Consider the following 23,876-nt stretch of genomic DNA (forward strand, 5'->3'; position numbering starts at 1 on the left):
TCTCTCTCTCTCTTTCTTTTCTGCCCTTGTTTTTCCTGTTACATATATCACTCTGCTATTTACAGTGCTTGTCGATTTCCCCATGCCGCCCCAGCATTGAGCAGGTTAAAACCATGGCTCCTGTCAGCCCGTCTGCCAATGAAGCAGGAAAGCAGCGGGTCAGCAGAATAATGGTTGGATCCGGCTTCCTACTGATGTTGGTGGATCCAATTTCATTTGTTAAAAGCCTTAAATAAATGAAATGCGGTTTATTGCAGCTGATTTGGCAGTCGTGTTGGTGTAACACTTGTCTTTTTGTTCTCCGATATCTATCTTTATTTTTTTCTTTTTCTTTTTTACACTTATTTTGGCATTGCAATTTTATTAACGGCTCACTGGCAGTGGGTGTGTCAGTCAGTAGACTGGATGAAATGTTTTGCATACATTTGGGCAGGTAAAGCAGTTCATAAATCCTGTATTATGATATCTACACTAAATGGCCAAATGACACCAGACCTTCACACCTATATGATTTTGCTGGACATACCATTCCAAAACCACAGTCATTATTATTACCATCCTCAATTCTTCTTGGAAGGCTTTTAGGTGTGTCTGTGGGATGTTGTGTCTGTTAATCCATAGTGAAGTCAGGTACTGAGGTTAGATGAGAAATGGGGGTTCCAATGCATCCCAAAGGTGTTCTGTGTAGTGTTGGAGGAGAAGACCTGGCTCCCTATCTCCGTTCCATTTAATTCCAAAGGTGTTCAGTAGGGTTGAGGTCAGGACTGATGTTGGAGGAGATGACCTGGTTCTCAATCTGCATTTCAGTTCATACTAAAGGTGTTTAGTAGGAATGAGGACAGATCTGCTGTTGGAGGAGAAGACCTGGCTCACAATCCTCATTCCAATTCATTTCAAATGTGTTCAGTAGGCTTGAGGTCAGGATGGATGTTGGAGGAGAAGACCTGGCTCACAATCCTCATTCCAATTCATTTCATATGTGTTCAGTAGGGTTGGGGTCAGGACTGATGTTGGAGAAGAAGACCCGGCTCACAATCCTCATTCCAATTCATTTCAAATGTGTTCAGTAGGCTTGAGGTCAGGACTGATGTTGGAGGAGAAGACCTGGCTCACAATCCTAATTCCAACTCATCTCAAATGTGTTCAGTAGGCTTGGGGTCAGGACTGGTGTTGGAGGAGAAGACCCGGCTCACAATCCTCATTCCAATTCATTTCAAATGTGTTCAGTAGGCTTGAGGTCAGGACTGATGTTGGAGGAGAAGACCCGGCTCACAATCCTCATTCCAACTCATCTCAAATGTGTTCAGTAGGGTTGGGGTCAGGACTAATGTACTTGTTTGTCCTCCACCCCAAACGCCTCGAACCATGTCTTTATGGAATTGGATTTGTAAACAGGGATTCAGTTATGGTGGAACAGAAAATGGCTTCCAGACTCCTGGAAGACCCTTTTTGTGTCTAAATTGTCTTTAGTTATATAGCATTACAGTTACCCTTCATTGGGGACACCTAAACTCAATCAATTGAAGGGTTGTCCATAGTCTTTTGGCATTATAGGTAGGTGTGATGGCCACGAGTCTACAACCTTCAGGCCATATAACTTATTTTTTTAAAATTTTGCTGTTTGCTATATGTTTGAAAGTGAGGGTTCCATTGTTGCATTCCCACCCGGAATAGATGAAGACCCATCTGAACATTAGTGACCTAATTGATTGCAGACTGATTTCCGGTCATTTTAGTATCTTCACCACTGTCTTGATGATCAGTCACAGAGCTCTGTGGTCTATCAGGATTTGCTGCACTGCTCAGTCTGCAGACGTCAGACGTTAATGGGGGTGAAGGGTTAATTGCAAGAGACCACACCATAAAAGTAGGCTCCTTTATTGACTTAATAACCTGATAAAATCATATAGACAAAAGCTGGGCAATGGTTTCTTTCATTGCCTTAAAGCTAATGTACCAGCCAAGCATGTGCCTGAAGGGTCATTCCAGCCAAACGTGATATTGTAGTTCTAGGTAGAGCCTGGTGAGTCAAGTCAGCCTTTGTCTTCCCCTATAACATCAGCCTTTGTCTTCCTATGTGTCTTGGATGCTCCCAATATTGAGATCTCCCTGCTGTCCACCTGCATGTCTTAGCTGTTCCTGCCCAACATTATGTGTCCTCGCTCCTCCTGTTGTATTCATATAATAAAAAACAAATATAAAATCCAATAGGGATGGTGGGAACCCCTCATAATGGGTACAGCAGGTGTGTAGAGCTAGAAACTCAGCCCAGGGATGGTGGGAACCCCTCATAAGGAGCACAGCAGGTGTGCAGACCTGGGAACTCAGCACAGGGATGAGGAGAACCCCTCATAATGGGCACAGCAGGTGTGCAGAGCTAGAAACTCAGCTCAGGGGTGGTGGGAACCCTTCATAATGAGCACTGCAGGTGTGCAGACCTGGGAACTTGGCACAGGGATGGGGAGAACCCCTCATAATGAGCACAGCGGGTGTGCAGACCTAGAAACTCAGCACAGGGTTGGGGAAAACCCCTCACAATGGGCACAGCAGGTGTGTAGAGCTAGAAACTCAGCTCAGGGATGGTGGGAACCCTTTATAATGGGCACAGCAGGTGGATAGACCTGGAAACTCCACATAGGGATGGTGGGAACCCCTCATAATGGTCACAGCGGGTGTACAGACCCGGTAACTCGGCACAGGGATGGTGGGAACCCCTCATAATTGGCACAGTAGTTGTACAGATCGGGGGACTCAGCACAGGGATGGTGGGAACACCTCATAATGGGCACAGCAGGTGTGCAGACCTGGAAACATAGGGAAGGTGGCAACCCAGGGCAGGGATCCCTCCAACAAAGTCCCTGAGAGGTAGAAGAGAATGTTGGTTGGTTTTAAAGGATCATTGGGGTGGAGGGCCTGCTAAAAGAAAGGGAGGGGGCAGGGGCGGACTGAAAACTCATGGGGCCCCCGAGCAATAGGGGATCATGGGGCCCCTCTGTCCTCGCTCACACCCAAAAAAGCCATGAAAAAACCAATGAAAGGTACCAGGGGCATCTCATGGGGCCCCCTACTGACCCCGGGCCCTCAGGCAGTGGGAGGGGGTTGTCTGGCCATATGAAATGATTGTTTCAGTGCCGCATGGTACTTTTGATCCTTCAAGAGAACCTGTCTGTCTACAGGGAGGTAATTGGCACCTACAACCAGCAAGGGGTGCCCCCCATGAATAGGAAAGGCTAGGCTCCCCAGAACAGGTGACCTTTTCGGTCAGTGTACAATGTAAATGAATGCAGATATAATGATGTCATCTCTGGACTCTTCTCTTTCCCGGCTGCCATGATTTTTGTGGCTTGGAGTAGTTTGCATAAAACAGATTTACTAAAACGCATTTTCTAAAACCACAAATTAATTTCAGTTTTTCATAATTTAATTATTGGAGCTCTGGATCCCAGGAGTCGGCGTTCTGTTCCTGTTATTTCCAGGAAATTTTATCAAATCGTTCTAGTCGTAGACAGATTGCATCTTGTAATTGTTGCTGGTTAATTCATTAGAACGGGTCTGGAGCCTTGGGAGGCGGGTGCACTGTGTGTATAGGTGTGTGCTAGATGCTCGCTAACCTCGGGGTAAGGGTGCCTATAGGGTGACTGCTGACCACTCCGCAAGATCTCAGTTGTAATATATTGCAGTGATATGATGGCTGCATTAGTTTTCTTTTTTCGGTCTTTTTCCCTTTATCTTCATCTGGTGATCCTGCCAATAACAAACTTCCTGTCCTGGAGTGACAACACTCATCACTGTACTGCAGAGGCTTCCCTAGGGTTGGTGTCACCCGGTGCGGTAACACTTGGTGACACCCCCTCCGACGATCCCCGCAGAATGAATCAGATCTGCGGATTGAGCTGCTGGGAAAAAAAATCCTTCCCGAGAGGCAATCGGATATTCCCTGAATCAACTTTACCTATAAATGTTATATCCAGTTATAAACTGTGTATCCAAGAAACAATCCAGAACTTTCCTACAGCAATCCACTGAGCTGGCCACAACCAACTCTGAAGGGAGTCTATTCCACATTCTCACAGCTCTCACTGTAAAGAAACCTTTCCGTGTTTGGAGATTAAATTTCTTTTATCCTGCCACGAAGGTCCTTCCTGTTAACCACCTCCCATCCGGCCGTTGTATATAAATGGCCAGACGGTGGCAGTGCAGGGTCGGGTGGCCGTTTATAAATGGCCTCCATGCCCCCTGCTTGTGCGCACTCCCTGGGAGCGCGCAGCACTGCGATCTGGTGCCCGCTGTGTCCTCCAGACACAGTGGAACACCAATCGTCGTACAGGACCTCTGTGTGGGGTCCTGATCATGTGATCACTGATTGGCCAATCAGTAATCACATGCAGAGTAGTAAGCAAGATGTCACTTCTGACATCACTGCTTACTACGTGTGAAATCTGTGAATGATCACAGAGGTCACATGGTACAGGGCTATTCGCAACAGCCTTGTACCATGTGACAAGCTGTGACCAATCACAGCGCACACAGTAGTTCTCAATGGCTGCAAGAATGCAGCCAGAGAGGAGAAATGATTCCTTTTACAACCCTTATGGGTGTAAACGCAATCAGTGTAAAAAAAAAAAAAAAAAAAATCTTCATCACCCCCCACAAGTAGTACAGTGTCACCATGGTGACACTGTACTGCTAGGGTGACTGTATGTAAAAATTAAAAAAATATAAAAATGTTTAAAAATTATAATTTTGGTTATAAACTAATTTTTGTTTTTTTTTTGTTTTTGTACTAAAAAGATAACGGAATAAATTTTGGCCAAGATTTATGATGACATATTATTTACTTGCAAAATTTTATTTTTTTATTTATTTTTTTCTAAATGTTTGGACTTTTTCATTTACATAGCAAAAAAAATAAAAATCCCAGCAGTGAATAAATACCACCAAAATAAAGATTTATCTGTCTCAAAAAAATGCTACAAAATTCCTATGGGTACAGTGTTGCATGACCGCGCAATTGTCATTCAAAGTGTGATAGCGCTGAAAGCTGAAAATTGGCCTAGGCAGGAAGAGGGTGAAAGTGTCCGCACTGGAAGGGGGGGAAAGTGTCCGCACTGGAAAGGGGGGAAAGTGTCTGGACTGGAAGGGGGGGGGGGAAGTGTCTGGACTGAAAAGGGGGGAAAGTGTCCGGACTGGAAGAGGGGGGGGGAAGTGTCTGGACTGGAAAGGGGGGAAAGTGTCCGGACTGGAAAGGGGGGAAAGTGTCTGGACTGGAAAGGGGGGAAAGTGTCTGGACTGGAAGGGGGTGAAAGTGTCCGGACTGGAAGGGGGGAAAGCGTCCGGACTGGAAGGGGGTGAAAGCGTCCGGACTGGAAGGGGGTGAAAGCGTCCGGACTGGAAGGGGGTGAAAGTGTGCGGACTGGAAGGGGGGGAAAGTGTCCGGACTGGAAGGGGGTGAAAGTGTCCGGACTGGAAGGGGGGGAAAGTGTCCGGACTGGAAGGGGGGGAAAGTGTCCGGACTGGAAGGGGGGGAAAGTGTCCGGACTGGAAGGGGGGGAAAGTGTCCGGACTGGAAGGGGGGGAAAGTGTCCGGACTGGAAGGGGGGGAAAGTGTCCGGACTGGAAGGGGGGGAAAGTGTCTGGACTGGAAGTGGTTAAGGAGTGACCACAATCTTGCATTTGTGCTCCTGCGTTGTCACCCTGCCACGTGAGCACCTGGTGGCGACTACAAGTGGCCGTGTTGACACAGGAGTGGTCCACCATTGCCACCATCGGGAAGCCAGTCCGGAGAAATGATGGAGCGAGCACAGGGAGACTGGAATTGGTTGAAGGACATCAGCAGTACTGATACGGGAAGAAAGATTAACAAAAAAAAAAAGTAAAAAGCGAAACCAATATTTTATGTAAAGGGACTAAAGCCATTGACTTTCCTGGTGAGATTTCCTATCTCCTACACGCTGTGATTCCACATCTGCAAGGTCAGGCTTTAAGGGTGGAGTGTTCCTTTAAGAAAGGTGCTGATGGTGGAAAGGCCGGGAGAAAATGCTGAAGTGACTTTATTGACTGGAGAGAAGCACTTTGTTAAATTTGAGACCCTCCGGGTGTCCAGAGAATACCCCCCCCACCCCATCCTATAGTGCTGATCTCCTGAGATCCGTCCATCAGACCTCCTCTGCAATTATCAGCTTCCTCAGCCTGTCAGTCCTGGAGGTGTCAGGGACCGATGACGGTCACGTAGGAGGCCAAGCATCGCTCACAGATCGTGTTCCTATAGGAGGGAGCGATGGGCGCGGGGTGGCGCTTCGTTCATGAAGACGAGGAAGTCAAACAAGGATCCCTCCAGCACCACGGACAAGGAGATGTCTATTGTGTCCCCATATGTCTCATTTAGACTTGTGATTAAAGGAGGACACACAGGCTGCCATTGCTGAGCTCCCCTGAAAATCCTACATGACTGGCTGTCCTGCTCACCCTGCCGCTTCAGTATTTTGAGTCGCTGACCCCGAACACGTGTAGACAGGACTTGATACAGGTTTGCTTTGAGTCAGTGTTTCAGCATAGCAGCCAGGAAGTTTGCATTTTTAGGTGGCTAGCAGTCTCTCCTTGATAGGTTTTGCTTTGAATCAATGGTTTAGCATAGCAGCCAGGCAGTTTGCATTTCTATGTAGCCAATAGCCCCCTCCACCCACCATGAAAGGTTTGCTGTAAGCCAGTGTTTCAGCATAGCAGCCAGGCAATGTGCATTTTTAGGTGGCTAGCAGCCTCTATACGATAGATTTTGCTTTGAATCAATGGCTTTGCATAGCAGCCAGGCAATTTGCATTTCTGCATAGCAAGTAGCCCCCTCTACCCACCATGAATGGTTTGCTGTAAGTCAGTGTTAAAGCATGCTTGTTATGCTCACTGTGGAACCTAAGGGGTTCGTCCCCTGCATTGTGTAAACGGCACTGTTTGATCCTGTCTGATCCTCTGATCCTCCCCTTCTTCTAATTTCCCCAATCTATCTGCTGATAGAACAGAGCTCTAAAAGGCACTCTGCACATGCTCAGTTTGGTGTATATTACTAGAGAGGTTCTTTTTCTTTTCTTTGGGAAAGTGCATGTGATCAGCACAGGGCCAATCGCTGTCCAAACATAGGATCAGGGGTTATGCAGCCTCATAGGACAATCAGGGGAGAATGAAAACTCCTCCTACAAGCTTTAACCAGTGGGAGAGCAGATATAGTGAATGCAGGGTCCGGGGAGAGCGGATATAGTGAATACAGGGTCCGGGGAGAGTGGATATAGTGAATGCAGGGTCCAGGGAGAGTGGATATAGTGAATGCAGGGTCCAGGGAGAGTGGATATAGTGAATGCAGGGTCCAGGGAGAGTGGATATAGTGAATGCAGGGTCCGGGGAGCGGATATAGTGAATGCAGGGTCCGGGGAGACCAGATATAGTGAATGCGGGGTCCGGGGAGACCGGATATAGTGAATGCGGGGTCCGGGGAGACCGGATATAGTGAATGCGGGGTCCGGGGAGACCGGATATAGTGAATGCGGGGTCCGGGGAGAGCGGATATAGTGAATGCGGGGTCCGGGGAGAGCGGATATGGTGAATGCGGGGTCCGGGGAGAGCGGATATGGTGAATGCGGGGTCCGGGGAGAGCGGATATGGTGAATGCGGGGTCCGGGGAGAGCGGATATGGTGAATGCGGGGTCCGGGGAGAGCGGATATGGTGAATGCGGGGTCCGGGGAGAGCGGATATGGTGAATGCGGGGTCCGGGGAGAGCGGATATGGTGAATGCGGGGTCCGGGGAGAGCGGATATGGTGAATGCGGGGTCCGGGGAGAGCGGATATGGTGAATGCGGGGTCCGGGGAGAGCGGATATGGTGAATGCGGGGTCCGGGGAGAGCGGATATGGTGAATGCGGGGTCCGGGGAGAGCGGATATGGTGAATGCGGGGTCCGGGGAGAGCGGATATGGTGAATGCGGGGTCCGGGGAGAGCGGATATGGTGAATGCGGGGTCCGGGGAGAGCGGATATGGTGAATGCGGGGTCCGGGGAGAGCGGATATGGTGAATGCGGGGTCCTGGGAGAGCGGATATAGTGAACGCGGGGTCCGGGGAGAGCTCTCTCCTGCCATCATTGTGTTGCTTGTTAGTACATGAGTATTGCAGCACACTTCATTGGCTCCTTGTGCTGCTTCTTCCAGTCCGAGCTCTGCTGTACAGGGACTACAAGAGGCTGATACAAAATCAGATTCAGGTATAACACTTCCTGAGTAAAACATGGTTTCAATGATTACAGGGCTGCATTAATGTGTGTCTTTTCTGTGTCCCTGGAGAACAGCGGTTGCTTCACCCACACACCGGGTTTAATGAATGGCACTAAAGTCCTATTATCTTCCTTTTATTCCAGGTTCCTGCTGGTCTTCTCCTGTCTGGTCCTCTCTGTGTTTTCCACCATTAAAGAGTATGAAGAGAAATCGGAAGGAGCCCTCTATATTCTGGTATGTCAAGCTGTTGTCCATGCTCTGTGGGACGCAGACTTCTATGTAGTGTTCTAGAATGCTTAGCCAGCTTAGTGTGTCCCTGCTCTGCTAGATAGTCGTCTACAGTCTGATGGCCCGAGTACTAGTCCTCTACAGTCTGGTGTCCTGAGTACTAGTCCTCTACAGTCTGGTGTCCTGAGTACTAGTCCTCTACAGTCTGGTGTCCTGAGTACTAGTCGTCTACAGTCTGGTGTCCTGAGTACTAGTCGTCTACAGTCTGGTGTCCTGCGTACTAGTCGTCTACAGTCTGGTGTCCTGAGTACTAGTCGTCTACAGTCTGGTGTCCTGAGTACTAGTCGTCTACAGTCTGGTGTCCTGAGTACTAGTCGTCTACAGTCTGGTGTCCTGCGTACTAGTCGTCTACAGTCTGGTGTCCTGAGTACTAGTCGTCTACAGTCTGGTGTCCTGAGTACTAGTCGTCTACAGTCTGGTGTCCTGAGTACTAGTCGTCTACAGTCTGGTGTCCTGAGTACTAGTCGTCTACAGTCTGGTGGCCCGAGTACTAGTCGTCTACAGTCTGGTGTCCCGAGTACTAGTCGTCTGCAGTCTGGTGTCCCGAGTACTAGTCGTCTACAGTCTGGTGGCCCGAGTACTAGTCGTCTACAGTCTGGTGGCCCGAGTACTAGTCGTCTACAGTTTGGTGGGCTGAGTACTAGTCGTCTATATTCTCAAAATGCGTCGATGTTTAGTAACAGGTCTCCTTTACAGTTCTACCCAGGCAGAGATCTCTTCCTGACATGAGTTCACACTCCTCTGAACATCACCATTCATCTCAATACACATTGTACTTTAGTTTCCTTTGAGTCCATATTAGCTTTTTAAATCCCTGATGAAGGGGAGCTTGTGGCCCCGAAACGAGTTGGCTGTGTGATCAGATAAATGAGTCTGTACTGGGTTTTGAGCTGTTTTTTTTTTTTAATCTTCATCTGGTTTGTATGTTAGAAGGTGACCCTGTCTTATATTTTCGTTCCTCCCGCAGGAAATCGTCACCATTGTGGTCTTTGGCGTGGAGTACTTTGTGCGGATCTGGGCCGCTGGCTGCTGCTGCCGCTACCGGGGATGGAGGGGGAGGCTGAAATTTGCCCGTAAACCGTTTTGTGTTATTGGTGAGGAAAATGAAGCGAATGAAGTGTCCTTATCTGCAGGAAGATGTCATTGTCCTATGCCAGGCGGCAACAGAATTACTCCTCTAAATGTATCTACGTATCACTGACAACACACTGACACTTCACCCTCTCCCAACCTGAACCCTCAACACTTAACCTAACCCCATGACACAAACCCTTAATGTATAGCCTGAAACCTAACCTCCTAAACCTAACCTCCTAAACCTAACCTCCTACACATAATCTAAACCTAACCTCCTGCACCTGACCTCCTGCACTTAACCTCCTGCACTTAACCTCCTCCACTTGACCTCCTCCACTTGACCTCCTGCACCTGACCTCCTGCACCTGACCTCCTGCACCTGACCTCCTGCACCTGACCTCCTGCACCTGACCTCCTGCACCTGACCTCCTGCACCTGACCTCCTCCACCTGACCTCCTCCACCTAACCTCCTGCACCTGACCCCCTGACCCTAAACCCCTGACCCTAACCTCCTAAAACCTAACCCCCTATACACTGCCCAGCAGTGAGATCTGCCAAAAATCTGGCTCTGTTCCTGCCCACCCTTTTGTGTGTCCCAACACCTCATATTACAGCTTCCATAGTAAAAAGGATTGATGAGAACCCCTCATAATGGGCACAGCAGGTGTACAGACTCGGGAACTCGGCACAGGGATGATGGGAACCCCTCATAATGGGCACAGCGGGGGTACAGACCCAGGAACTCAGCACAGGGATGGTGGACACCCCTCATAATGGGCACAGCAGGTGTACAGACCCGGGAACTCAGCACAGGGATGGTGGGAACCCCTCATAATGGGCACAGCAGGTGTACAGACCCGGGAACTCAGCACAGGGATGGTGGGAACCCCTCATAATGGGCACAGCGGGTGTACAGACCCGGGAACTCAGCACAGGGATGGTGGGAACCCCTCATAATGGGCACAGCGGGGATACAGACCTGGGAACTCAGCACAGGGATGGTGGGAACCCCTCATAATGGACACAGCAGGTGCACAGATATGGGAACTCAGCACAGGGATGGTTGGAGGCTCTCATGATCACAGCAGGTGTGCAGGCTATATTTTCTTTTTTATTATGTCGAACATGAAAACAAGAATCTATTTAGGTAAATACTAATTATTGCGCTTAAACATTTCACAACTAGAGCATGCAACCACAAGTAGTCTGCGAGATTTACTACTATGCTGTGAATAGCCCATTATTTGCTTTCCTGGCATTAGTATCTATCTACAGTCTTTTAATACGTTAGAGGTGAAATCCTCTTTTCCCAGTTTATTGGCCTTCTCTCTTCGTTCTCATTATTTTAGGAAGTGATGCCATGTGACATAGTGGGTGGAGCTGTGACATAGTGGGTGGAGCTGTGACATAGGGGGTGGAGCTGTGACATAGGGGGTGGAGCTTGTTCTTTAGGTCCACGCCATCACCTGCTCTCTCCTTCCCTCCGCAGACATCTTGGTGTTGATCGCCTCCATAGCGGTCCTGTCGGCGGGATCCCAGGGGAACGTGTTTGCTACGTCGGCCCTTAGGAGTCTGAGGTTCCTCCAGATCCTGCGCATGATCCGTATGGACCGGAGAGGAGGAACGTGGAAGCTACTGGGATCCGTCGTGTATGCTCACAGCAAGGTAACCTTTAGAAGGGCGTCCGATCCTCCCTCCGGCCTCCTCTGCCCTCTCCTGGACAGGAGTTGCTCTGATTTCACTGCACACTGTGAACCTCTCTACAGGTTTCATTAAAAAATGTTCCTTGGAGATCCTGCCATGAAGGTCCTTCCTGTCATAGGGTGACCACTTTTCTGTGTCTACCTAATGTGCTCCTGTGTTGTCACCCTGTCACAGGGACTATAGGTGGCCATTTCAGCACGCATTACACATGCATAATCCACTGTTGTCACCAATACAGCCATCACTGGGGTGCATGTATACAAGAAGTAGCTGCAAAGAGGCTGCAGGAGAAACATCTGCTTTCCCCCTTCATTGTATTTCTTCATACGGGACTGGTCCTCTTTGCGTCCTTTTTCACTCTGATGAGCAGAATCTCTGATCTTTGTAAATCTTTTCTCCTGCAGGAACTGATAACAGCCTGGTACATCGGCTTCCTCTGCCTCATCCTGGCGTCCTTCCTGGTCTACCTGGCAGAGAAGGAGGAGAACAGCGACATGTTTGATACCTACGCAGATGCCCTGTGGTGGGGCCTGGTGAGTCTCCCCTCATTATTGGGGGTCAATATATAAAAATTGGCCAAAACCAACGTGGAAGGGTTAGACGCACGGGTGTCATACTGGCTGCCCTCCAGCTGTTGTGAAACTACAAGTCCCATCATGCCTCTGCTTTTCGGACTCATGCTTGTAACTGTCAATCTTGCAATGCCTCGTGGGACTTGTAGTTTGGCAAGAGCTGGAGGGCAGGGGGCGGACTAACCATTCAAGCACTCGGGCACTACCCGAGGACCTGGGGTCAGTAGGGGGCCCCGTGAAATGCACCTGGTACCTTTTTTATATGCTTTTTTGGGTGTGCTTTGAGTGTGGGCAAGGACACAGGGGCCCCATGATCCCCTATTGCCCAGTTGCCCCATGAGTTGTCAGTCCGCCCCTGCTGGAGGGCCACCAGTTTGACACCTGTGGGTTAGAGCCTCCGAAAGGTTTGTATTGCGACCCGTGTCCCCTTGGGGGGAGATATCTCCTCAGTTCCTGTTTGGGTGACTACCAGACGGATCACCCTTGTGACGGAAGAAATTACAGGACATTAGGATTCTGTTTGATCCCTCCATGACACCGGAAACAGGGTGACGGGGTAAATGCCCTAAAGGGGAGGGTCACTTTCTTTTTTTTTTATGACCCTAATGAGATTTATACCATCATTATCCACTCCAGGTGTTTCCTTCCATTCTTCTCATTGGGATGTAGGAGATGCATTAGAACACAGTGGGTGGTCTATGGTCCAAGAGGCTGCTCACTAGCAATTGTGGGGTCCTGCTGGAACCTGGAGGAGTTGACTAGAATTTTGAAAGGATGGGAGTGTCCCACCAGCTTTTATAGATTCATATTTTGCTGACGTATTTTGGGGGCACCCCCCCCCTTCATCAGGGCTAAAAAAAACCAGTTTATATCAGCACCTCCATTGGAAAAAAATGTATTTATTACCTTCTATACATTTTATATTGTCTTTTTTTTTTCTTTGATTTCAGTCTGTTGTCCTGTCTCTGTTGATCACATTGACCACCATTGGCTATGGTGACAAGTATCCAGCCACCTGGGTGTTTCCTTCCACTCTTCTCATTGGGATGTAGGAGATGGATTAGAACACAGTGGGTGGTCTATGGTCCAAGAGGCTGCTCACTAGCAATTGTGGGATCTTGCTGGACCCCCAGAGGAGTTGACTAGAGTTTTGAAAGGATGGGAGTGTCCCACCAGCTTTTATAGATTTATATTTTGCAACAGTCAACGTGTTTCGGGGGGCGCTCCCCCCTTTATCAGGGCTAAAAACCAGTTTCTATCGGCACCTCCATTGGAAACATTTTTTATTTATTACGTTCTATACATTTTATATTGTATCTTTTTTTTTCTTTGACTTCAGTCTGTTGTCCTGTTTCTGTAGATCACATTGACCACCATTGGCTACGGTGACCCAACCACCTGGGTGTTTCCTTCCACTCCGGGTGTTTCCTTCCACTCTTCTCATTGGGATGTAGGAGATGCATTAGAACACAGTGGGTAGTCTATGGTCCAAGAGGCTGCTCACTAGCAATTGTGGGGTCTTGCCGGACCCCCAAAGGAGTTCACTAGAGTTTTGAAAGGATGGGAGTGTCCCACCAGCTTTTCTAGATTTTTATTTTGCAACAGCCGACGTGTTTCGGGGGGCGTTCCCCCCTTTATCAGGGCTAAAAACCAGTTTCTATCGGCACCTCCATTGGAAACATTTTTTATTTATTATGTTCTATACATTTTATATTGTATCTTTTTTTTTCTTTGACTTCAGTCTGTTGTCCTGTTTCTGTAGATCACATTGACCACCATTGGCTACGGTGACAAGTATCCAACCACCTGGAATGGCCGTCTGCTGGCAGCCACCTTCACGCTGATAGGAGTCTCCTTCTTTGCGCTGCCGGCCGTAAGTCTCCTGTGCGGTTCTGGGAATGAGGTGCCCACTGATGGCAGATTTCACCCCCCACCCCGGGTTACAGGGCAGCCCGTATTCACTGCAGTGCGGCACACCTCCTTCGGTCGCAATGTGATACTGCGAATGTGCAAGGTTTTTCTGTATGGAAAAGGGAAGACTCAGAGCATGTGTATGGGAAAACTGTCCTGCATGCTGAAAATTCCCTGTGCCCAATAAGGGGAAGGTAGGCTGCTTTTAAACTCCTGTCATTGGCTAGCCCCAACTTCAAATGGAAGCAACACTTTCAAAGGTCCGGCTTTTTTGACTTTCTTAACCAGCTAATTTCACAAGGGGCACATTGCTGAAAAAGTGTCATGGAGTCGAACGGCAGCACTGCGCCAGGACCGGCTCCAGGGTAGTGATGGGCCGGACACCCCCCGTTCGGTTCTTGGTCGAACATTGGAACCTGACAAAAGTTCGACCGTGAACTTCGAACCCAGGAGACATTTCACTAGGCGATATTTTACAGAGCACAGCAAAAAAAAGTTGGCTTTCACAAAAAAAAACTAAGAAAATACCGCATGCGTGATTTTATTAGGTCATGCGGTATTTTAGTAGTGAAAAACATGCAGTAATGTATCAGCTGTCAAAGGGGTTCCCCGCTGACAGCTGAATTAAAAAAAAAAAAAAAAGAATTGTTGGCAATTATTAAAATAAGCAGAAAAACAACATGGGGTTCCCCCCTCAAAATCCATACCAGACCCTAATCCTAGCCTTCAGACTGGCAGGTCCCGAAAGGGGGGGGGGGGGATGAGCAAACTAAAACTATACCACCTGAACCATACCAGGCCACATGCCCTCAACATGGAGGTGCTTTGGGGCAGAGGCGGACTACATGGACGGAGGTTGTTGGGGGTCTGCGGTCAGGGAGGCATATTGGAATCTGGAAGCCCTCTTTAACAAGGGGACCCCCAGATCCTAGCCCCCACCTCCCTGTAAATGAGTATGGGGTGCATGGTACCACTACTCATTCACAAAAAAAAGTGTAGTGTAAAAAATGACAGAAGACAGTCTTTGACAAGTCATTTTATTAAAAGCAAAAATAAAAAAATGACTTTATTAAAAACAAAAATGAAAAAATGACTTTATTAAAAGCAAAAATAAAAAAATGACTTTATAAAAAACAAAAATGAAAAAATGACTTTATAAAAAACAAAAATGAAAAAATGACTTTATTAAAAGCAAAAATAAAAAAATGACTTGATTAAAAACAAAAATGAAAAAATGACTTTATTAAAAACAAAAATGAAAAAATGACTTTATTAAAAGCAAAAATAAAAAAATGACTTTATAAAAAACAAAAATGAAAAAATGACTTTATTAAAAGCAAAAATAAAAAAATGACTTGATTAAAAACAAAAATGAAAAAATGACTTTATTAAAAACAAAAATAAAAAAAGACTTTAATCAAGTCATTTTTTTATTTTTGCTTTTAATAAAGTCATTTTTTCATTTCTGTTTTTAATAAAGTCATTTTTTCATTTTTGTTTTTAATCAAGTCATTTTTTTATTTTTGCTTTTAATAAAGTCATTTTTTCATTTTTGTTTTTTATAAAGTCATTTTTTTATTTTTGTTTTTTATAAAGTATAAAATGAAAAAATGCTTTGGGGCAGAGGCGGACTACATGGACGGAGGTTGTTGGGGGTCTGCGGTCAGGGAGGCATATTGGATTCTGGAAGCCCTCTTTAACAAGGGGACCCCCAGATCCTAGCCCCCACCTCCCTGTAAATGAGTATGCGGTGCATGGTACCACTACTCATTCACAAAAAAAAGTGTAGTGTAAAAAATGACAGAAGACAGTCTTTGACAAGTCATTTTATTAAAAGCAAAAATGAAAAAATGACTTTATTAAAAACAAAAATGAAAAAATGACTTTATTAAAAGCAAAAATAAAAAAAAGACTTTATTAAAAGCAAAAATAAAAAAATGACTTTATTAAAAACAAAAATAAAAAAAAGACTTTATTAAAAGCAAAAATGAAAAAATGACTTTATTAAAAACAAAAATAAAAAAAAGACTTTATTAAAAGCAAAAATAAAAAAAAGACTTAAATATTAAATAAAGTGGCGGGATGTAATGGCGTTGTATATAGAATACCATGAGCAGTGGGGAGATGCGGCAGTGATCTGTTTTCTTGCAGGGCATCCTGGGGTCTGGCTTTGCTTTGAAAGTCCAAGAACAACACCGACAGAAGCACTTTGAGAAAAGGCGGAACCCCGCAGCCGGCCTGATTCAGGTAGGTGACGTTCTCGTTCTCCTCCTCCGCTGGGACCTGTATCTAGGAGACGCATTCACCTGTGCCGTACATATCGCCTATTCTCGCCATACGGCAGACGTCATAGGGGGAGCAGATGTTTGGAACAGATGGCACCTGGGGTATTTTGGGGAAAGGTGAGAGCACAGATGATAGGCTAGAATGGGCTGGATTATGAAATCCGATAAATGTCACAAACGTCCATTTGGTGTGATGGGCCAGAATTTCTACTTTTCATATTCAGTCTTTTTTATAGCTTTATCACAAGGATAAGGATGGTTCTTCAGGCCATGTGACTGTGGTCTTCAAATCTCATTGGGCTCAGCTGAAAATAACTGTCACTTTTTTTGAAAATAAAATCCTTTTCCTGGTTTGAAAGTCTTATGAATTGAGCCCAATGAAAGTAGAGAATAGAGCAGCCAAAGTTACCCTGAAATTTCTCCAGGTGGACTTCTAAGGTGTCCCTAAGAACAGACTGACCTCAGCATGGTCCCTAATGATCTGTTCCTGATGGGCTGACCCCCAATGCCGTCCCTGACTAGCGATTGGGCTGAACACCCCCTGGTTGGTTCGAGGTGGAACATTCAAACCTAACAAGAGTTCGACCGCGAACTTCAAATTTGTAAATTCAAAAGTGCCCATTTTGAAGGCTTATATGCAAGTTATTGGCTTCAAAAGGGGTATGGGGGACTCAGGGACTGACCTGAGGGACAGGAATCAATGAAAAGGAATTTTTAAAAAAGTACCGTTTTTAAAGGAGCAGTCATTTTTCATTGTTTAAAGTTCCATCCGAAAGGGGAAGTTCCTCTTTAATGCATTGTCCCCCACTCCCCATTAAGGATTGGCACCTTTGGGCAGTGGCTACCCAAATTTGACATGTACCTACTCCCAATTCCGCTGCAATCGTGACAGGTCCCAGAAGACTACGGGCCCATTCACAAAGCGCAGCACTTCTCACGCATGTGCAGTGGACACCCGGCTGTGAAGCTGCATGCTGACACAGCCGGGTGCCCACACTAAAGATGGTGGTGCCAGGGAGAGAAGACTGCCAGTGAAACCAGCCGTGGTGAGGACACCGCTGGACCGAGGGACAGGTAAGTGTCTGTATTATAAGAGTCAGCAGCTACAGTTTTTGTAGCTGCTGATTTTTTTTTTTTCAGCTAGAACTCCACTTTAAAGTAAAAAGAAAAAAGACACAAAAAATTCCTTTAAATATCATGACTGGGAGGGTCCCCTTAACCCCTTGACACCAAGCGCACGCAAATATTTGGCGTCTGGGCCTTGACGCCGAGTGGCTGCATATTTGCGTGCCATTAGAAAATACATATGTGCTGAGTCCGCGCGCCCTGCATGCTCCCAGCACATATGTCCGTGACTCACAGAAAAGTCCCGATCTCCTCTATCGATCGGGACTTTTTCCGAATCACGGCGGTCACATGACCCTAAAACCCTGCCCACCTCCTGGCTTCTGAAACCTCTTAAAGGGCCGGGAGGCGCCGGCGCTAAAAGGTTTAAGCTACCTGCAACGTTGCATATCTGTACAATGTATAGAACCTGCTGCAGGACTGACCCCGGCGCTGTCCCTGATGGGCTGACCCCGACTCTGTCCCCGACGGGCTGACCCCGACTCTGTCCCCGACGGGCTGACCCCCGACTCTGTCCCCGACGGGCTGACCCCGACTCTGTCCCCGACGGGCCGACCCCCGACTCTGTCCCCGACGGGCCGACCCCCGACTCTGTCCCCGACGGGCTGACCCCGACACTGTCCCCGACGGGCTGACCCCGACACTGTCCCCGACGGGCTGGCCACGGCTCTGTCCCCTGACTCTGTCCCCGACGGGCTGGCCCCTGACTGTGTCCCCGACGGGCCGACCCCCGACTCTGTCCCCGACGGGCTGGCCCCGACTATGTCCCCGACGGGCTGACCCCCGACTCTGTTCCCGACGGGCTGACCCCGATGCTTCTAAGGCTAATTTTTCTTGTTCCCGGTCAGCTAGCACTCAGATTCATTATCGGGGTCACTGGAAGTGAGATTTGTTTCTTATATAGGTTGATACAACAGTCCATAAAGAAAGTTGAGTCCCCCTATGATGGTCAGTTGGGAGTGGTGCCTGGGGGGGGGGGGACACAGCTGCTGTCATATATTATTACAGGCAGGCAGGAGGCACAGATGAAGAGATGAAGTCAATGCAGGCTTCTTAGTAATCATAGCCAGACTCATAAACCAAAATAGCTGATGACACTGCAGCTCCGCGATATCGTGTAATAAAACCATTTCTGTAACCTCATCAAAATCCATGCACATGGTGACCTAGGGGTGCCAAGACACGTAAACACTGGAACATAGAATCCAGGAACAGGGAAACTCAAATACATGAATCCAAGAACAATGACACACTGACACTTGGGGGGTCCCAGAACAATGACACACTGACACTTGGGGGGTCCCAGAACAATGACACACTGACACTTAGGGTCCGGAACAATGACATACTGACCCTTGGGGTCTTGAACAATGACACATTGACACTTGGGGGTCCAGAACAATGACATACGGACCCTTGGGGTCCCAGAACAATGATACACTGACCCTTAGGGGTCCGGACCAATGACATACTGACCCTTGGGGGTCCCAGAACAATGATACTCTGACACTTGGGGGGGTTCAAGAACAATGTCACACTGACACTTGGGGTCCCTCAACAATGACACACTGACACTTGGGGGTTCACAACAATGACACACTGACACTTGGGGGTCCACAACAATGACATCTGACACTTGGGGGTCCCAGAACAATGATACAGTGACACTTGGGGGACCCAGAACAATGACACACTGACACTTTGGGACCCAGAACAATGACACACTGACACTTTGGGTCCCAGAACAATGACACGCTGACAGTTGGGGGTCCCAGAACAATGACACACTGGCACTTGGGGGTCCCAGAACAATGACACACTGACACTTGGGGGTCCCAGAACAATGACACACTGACACTTGGGGGTCCCAGAACAATGACACACTGACACTTAGGGGTCCCAGAACAATGGCATCTGACACTTAGGGGTCCCAGAACAATGACACACTGACACTTGGGGGTCCCTCAACAATGACAGACTGACACTTGGGATCCCAGAACAATGACATCTGACACTTGAGGGTCCCAGAACAATGACACACTGACACTTGGGGGTCCCAGAACAATGACATCTGACACTTGGGGGTCCCAGAAGAATGACACACTGACACTTGGGGGTCCCAGAACAATGATACACTGACACTTGGGGGGTCCCAGAACAATGACACACTAACACTTGGGACATGCTGAAAATGCTGAGCCCAGGTAATGTGAAAAGGTTTTTGGTTATCTCTATACAGACCACTGTGGGCTCTCTACTTCAGATGACATCTCTCTGCTTTGTACTCACACCAGGTTCCACCTCTGTTAAGGGAAAAATAAAAAATGTCATCTTTCCAATTTAGCAAAGTTACAAATACAGACAACCTACATCCTGCGTGTGTACTCCGCACCATTCATAGAGTCCTTCCCGGGCACATAGTCAGTGAGAGAATAATCAGAGACATGTCTGCAATCTGTGGCCCAGAGAATGATCATCCTCACCAGATCTTTCCTCTTCTGTTTCTTCGTATTTTATCTCATTTTTTGTATCTCTTCTATTGTCTTCTCTCACATTCAGACAAGCTGATTTTAGCATTGCCAGAACAATTGTATAATTACTATGGGTGGGAGTGAGGGGTGTGTGTGGAAGGAATTAATCCTGGGATGTTATCAGGAAATTCTCCCTCTCCCCCCTCCTTCCTCGTTCCCTCCACCCTCCTTCACTCTCTGCTCTAACCCCCCCCCCCAAATCTTTACTGCCTTCACCTTCTCTCTTTTTCTCCCCTTTCTCGCCACTGCCCCCCACACACAATTTTTCTCCCTCCCCTTCTCCTTTCTCTCTCCTTTTCCACTCTATACTTCCTCGCTCTCCTTCCCAGCTCCCTCCTCTCTTACTCACATTTTACTCTTTCCTTCTCTCTTTCTTCTCCTCTTTCTCTCTCACTCTCCTTTCTCTCTCCTCTGTCGTTTTCCTCCTCTCTCTCGCTCGCCTTCTCTCTTCTCTCGCTCGCCTTCTCTCTTCTCTCGCTCGCCTTCTCTCTTCTCTCGCGCGCCTTCTCTCTTCTCTCGCTCGCCTTCTCTCTTCTCTCACTCGCCTTCTCTCTTCTCTCGCTCGCCTTCTCTCTTCTCTCACTCGCCTTCTCTCTTCTCTCACTCACCTTCTCTCCTCTCTCTTTCCTTTCTCTCTCACTCTCCTTCTCCTCTCTTTCCTTCTAATCTCTCTCCTCTTTCCTTCTAATCTCTCTCCTCTTTCCTTATAATCTCTCTCCTCTTTCCTTATAATCTCTCTCCTCTCCTTCTCCTCTCTTTCCTTCTAATCTCTCTCCTCTCTTTCCTTCTAATCTCTCTCCTCTCCTTCTCCTCTTTTCCTTCTAATCTCTCTCCTCTCTTTCCTTCTAATCTCTCCTCTCTTTCCTTCTCCTCTCTCTCCTATCTTGATCTCCTTCTCTCTCTCTCCCTCTCCCCCCTTCTCTCCCTCCCTCTCTCCCCCCTCTCTCCCCCCTCCCTCTTTCCTTCTCTTCTCTCTTTTCTTCTCGTCTCTCTCTCCCCTCTCTCCCCCCCTCTATCTCTCTTTCCTTCTCCTCTCTCTCATATCTCGATATCCTTCTCCTCTCTCTCTCCTATCTTGATCTCCTTCTCTCTTTCCCTCTTCTCTCTCTCCTCTCCCCCTCTCTCCCATCTCTTTCCCACCCTCCCCCCCCCTCCCCCCCTCTCTCTCTCTCTTTCTCCTCTCTTTCCTTCTCCTCTCTCTCCCCCCCTCTCTCTCCACCCACCCTCTCTCCTCTCTCTCTCCACCCCCCCTCTCTCCTTCTCTTTCCTTCTCCTCTCTCTCTCCCCTCTCTTTCCTTCTCCTCTCTCACTCCTATCTTGATCTCCTCCTCTCTTTCTCCCTCTCCCGTTTGACCCCCCATCCTCGGTTTCCTGCCTCCATCTCCCTCTTCTCCTCTCCCACCCCCTCTTTCCCCCCTCTCTCTCCCCTCTCTACTCTCTCCCCCCCCCCCCTTTCTTTGTCTCTCTCCCTCTCTCTCTCTCTCTCTCTCCCCTCTCTCTTTCCTTCTCCTCTCTCCTATCTTGATCTCCTTTTCTCTTTCTCCCTCTCCCGTTTGACCCCCCCCATCCTCTGTTTCCTGCCTCCATCTCCCTCTTCTCCTCTCCCACCCCCTTTTTCCCCCCTCTCTCTCCCCTCTCTCCTTTCTCTCCCCCTCCCCCCCTTTCTTTGTCTCTCTCTTTCCTTCTCCTCTCTCTCTCTCTCTCCCCTCTCTCTTTCCTTCTCCTCTCTCCTATCTTGATCTCCTTTTCTCTTTCTCCCTCTCCCGTTTGACCCCCCCATCCTCTGTTTCCTGCCTCCATCTCCCTCTTCTCCTCTCTCTTTCTCCCTTTTCCTCTCTCTCTTTGTGATCTGTTTTGTTCTATATGTAGTCACCCTGCAGATTCCACTGTAAAGCAGCGCCACCTTCAGGAGTCGTGGGTCTAGTGCAATTTATTTTTTTTGCAGGGAACATATGAGCTGAACGAATTTTCTTGATACAAAGCCTATGCAGTCAGTATTTTGGCTTCCCGTATACCAGCCAGGAGCATGTGATCAGAGCTGTCTTCTGTCTCCTCGGCATTCTCTGCTCCTCCGATGCCGGGGGGGGGGAAGAAAACCCAGACTTTGTGTTTTTCTGAATTGCACCATGAATTGTTTTCTTTTAGATGCGCTCCAAGCTGGTCGGTAACATCTGCCTTTGTTACTTTCCACTGTTGTTTATTTATCAGCTTTGGAAGCCAAAACCAATACAAATATTAGAAAATGTGTTATGTTGAAGGAAAGTTCGTCCTCAGTTCCTGAACTGAACCCCAGACAGTGATGGAGAAGCAGCAGATTGATGAGCTCTTCTCTCTGTCACTCTGCTCTCTCCTCCTATCAGCGTTCCGCTTGCACAGCCAATTGGCACCTTGTGCTGCTTCTCCCTGCCCCTGTCTGAGCTCTGCTATACTGGGACTACAAAAGACAGATTCTTCGTAATTGGGTATTTAAATTGCTAGCATTGATGTAGTATTGAACACAGAAATGAAGTAATATGTGACTGGAGACCAGCTTTCAAGTAGACCTCAGGTCAGAAATTATTTTCTTGAACCTTTTTAAATGATCTGTTAGGTGATAACTCTTTAAATGAATGGATTATATTCTTAGGTGTATTTTTTTTTTTTTTTGGCTTTTCTTGGGGTCAATAGTACTAGTTACAAATCCTTCAACTCTGTTGACTTCTTTTAGGCCTCCTGGAGATTTTATGCCACCAATCTGTCACGCATGGACCTGCATTCCACCTGGCACTACTATGAGCGCAGCGTGGCGGTGCCCATGTACAGGTACCTGCTGAGAAGTCACGTGTCCCATCACCTCCCTCCATCACTTCCCTCACTTCCATTCTCCACCCGACCATCTTTCTTCCTTCGTTGATCGAGAATTTTCAGTTTGATTTTTTTTTTTTTTTTTTTTAATTTGAATTCCATGTTTGACTTCCTTGTTATTATTGCATTAATTTTTATACTTTTTGTTTTTGTTGTTTACCCCTTTTTTTTATTTTCCGTTCTTTTCATTCAACCCCCTTCACCCCCCCTCCCATTGCTCGTAATGTGTTGTTGCCTCATATCAGCCTGTGAAGACGGCTCAGATCACCGTGGACACTAGGTAACTTTCCTCCAAGCGACAGGGTACGTGCGTGCGTGCGTGCGTGCGTGCGTGTGTGTGTCGACCAGTTCTCTGGTAGTGATTAACCATCTCACAACCAACCCATCGACGTTATTTTAGAAAGGTGTGTTTTATTTGTAGCGTGTAGTACATTCTTTTTGCCTCCTAGAGGGCGCTATATGTTCTTGTTTACTACGGAGATTTCCTATAGGGTGTGTGTCCTTGCTCTTGCAGACACATTCCTATTTATTGATTATATAATGGCAGCTCTGCCTGTCTGCTTAGAGTAGGTATTGCAAAAAAAAAAAAATATCCATTTTATGGGTCCAGTAATAATTGTGCAATGTTTTTGAAGTCTTGACTTGAATCTCTGGACACTCAGCATTACAGTTTCCGTGGCATGCTTGACCCTCACAATTAATTTGAGCACTTCCATATAATTCCTGACTTTTTTTTTTTTTTGCTCTTTCCCCCCCCCCCCCCCTCTACCTTTTTTTTTTTTTTTTCCTCCCACTTAATTTTGTATTTTGGCGAGCAGCTCTCAAACGTACGGTGCGTCCAGGTATGGCACACTTATATGTGCACTGTAGTGTCTTCCACCCTCCCTTCTCTTAGCATTGTGCTGTCGGTCTGCCATCCCAGTTGTGGTGTTGTGTACACTCAGGGATTGTGAAACCACCGTGACCATTTTGTGCTGATGCTGTGTGCAAATGAATGTGAGAGTTTGTATCCACTGGTGTCCACTCAACATCACCCTGCACATGTTTCAGAATAGAAAGTCCTGGTTTTAGCTTCACTAGAAAGAGGAAAAAAAAACGCTTAAGTTAGATGAGTGGAGGCGGCCATTGAAGAAAAATTTTGGAAAATGCACCACGATCAATTCACCAGGGACCATAGACATTGAGCTGGTTCCTCCTAAATTGGTGGTCTGCTTTCTTTGGGATATGGGTTCACTGACAAGTTGGCCACTTTGAAAGACTATGGGTGCTTGGGAGTTGCCACTTTG

At 47.4% G+C, this 23,876-nt stretch overlaps 1 protein-coding gene across 14 annotated transcripts in view; it reads left to right on the forward strand.

Moving 5' to 3' along the window:
- KCNQ2 (potassium voltage-gated channel subfamily Q member 2) overlaps positions 1 to 23,876 on the forward strand; it is a 97,079-nt gene that overhangs the window by 31,071 nt on the left and 42,132 nt on the right. For 9 of the 14 annotated variants that reach the window (XM_089663386.1, XM_089663397.1, XM_089663398.1 and 6 more), the window contains exons 2-9: positions 8,396 to 8,486; positions 9,508 to 9,634; positions 11,108 to 11,283; positions 11,727 to 11,855; positions 13,657 to 13,767; positions 15,957 to 16,052; positions 22,454 to 22,548; positions 23,409 to 23,432. In XM_089663386.1, coding sequence (XP_089519512.1) covers positions 8,396 to 8,486; positions 9,508 to 9,634; positions 11,108 to 11,283; positions 11,727 to 11,855; positions 13,657 to 13,767; positions 15,957 to 16,052; positions 22,454 to 22,548; positions 23,409 to 23,432 — 849 coding nt within the window. The remainder of the gene's footprint in view (positions 1 to 8,395; positions 8,487 to 9,507; positions 9,635 to 11,107; positions 11,284 to 11,726; positions 11,856 to 13,656; positions 13,768 to 15,956; positions 16,053 to 22,453; positions 22,549 to 23,408; positions 23,433 to 23,876) is intronic. The other 5 variants (XM_089663391.1, XM_089663392.1, XM_089663390.1 and 2 more) reach the window with 1 other exon arrangement.

The sequence above is a fragment of the Staurois parvus genome, unplaced genomic scaffold (genome assembly GCF_062004578.1).
Source record: "Staurois parvus isolate SC_StPar_1 unplaced genomic scaffold, SC_StPar_1.0 ptg001677l, whole genome shotgun sequence".
NCBI classification, from domain to species: Eukaryota; Metazoa; Chordata; class Amphibia; order Anura; family Ranidae; genus Staurois; species Staurois parvus.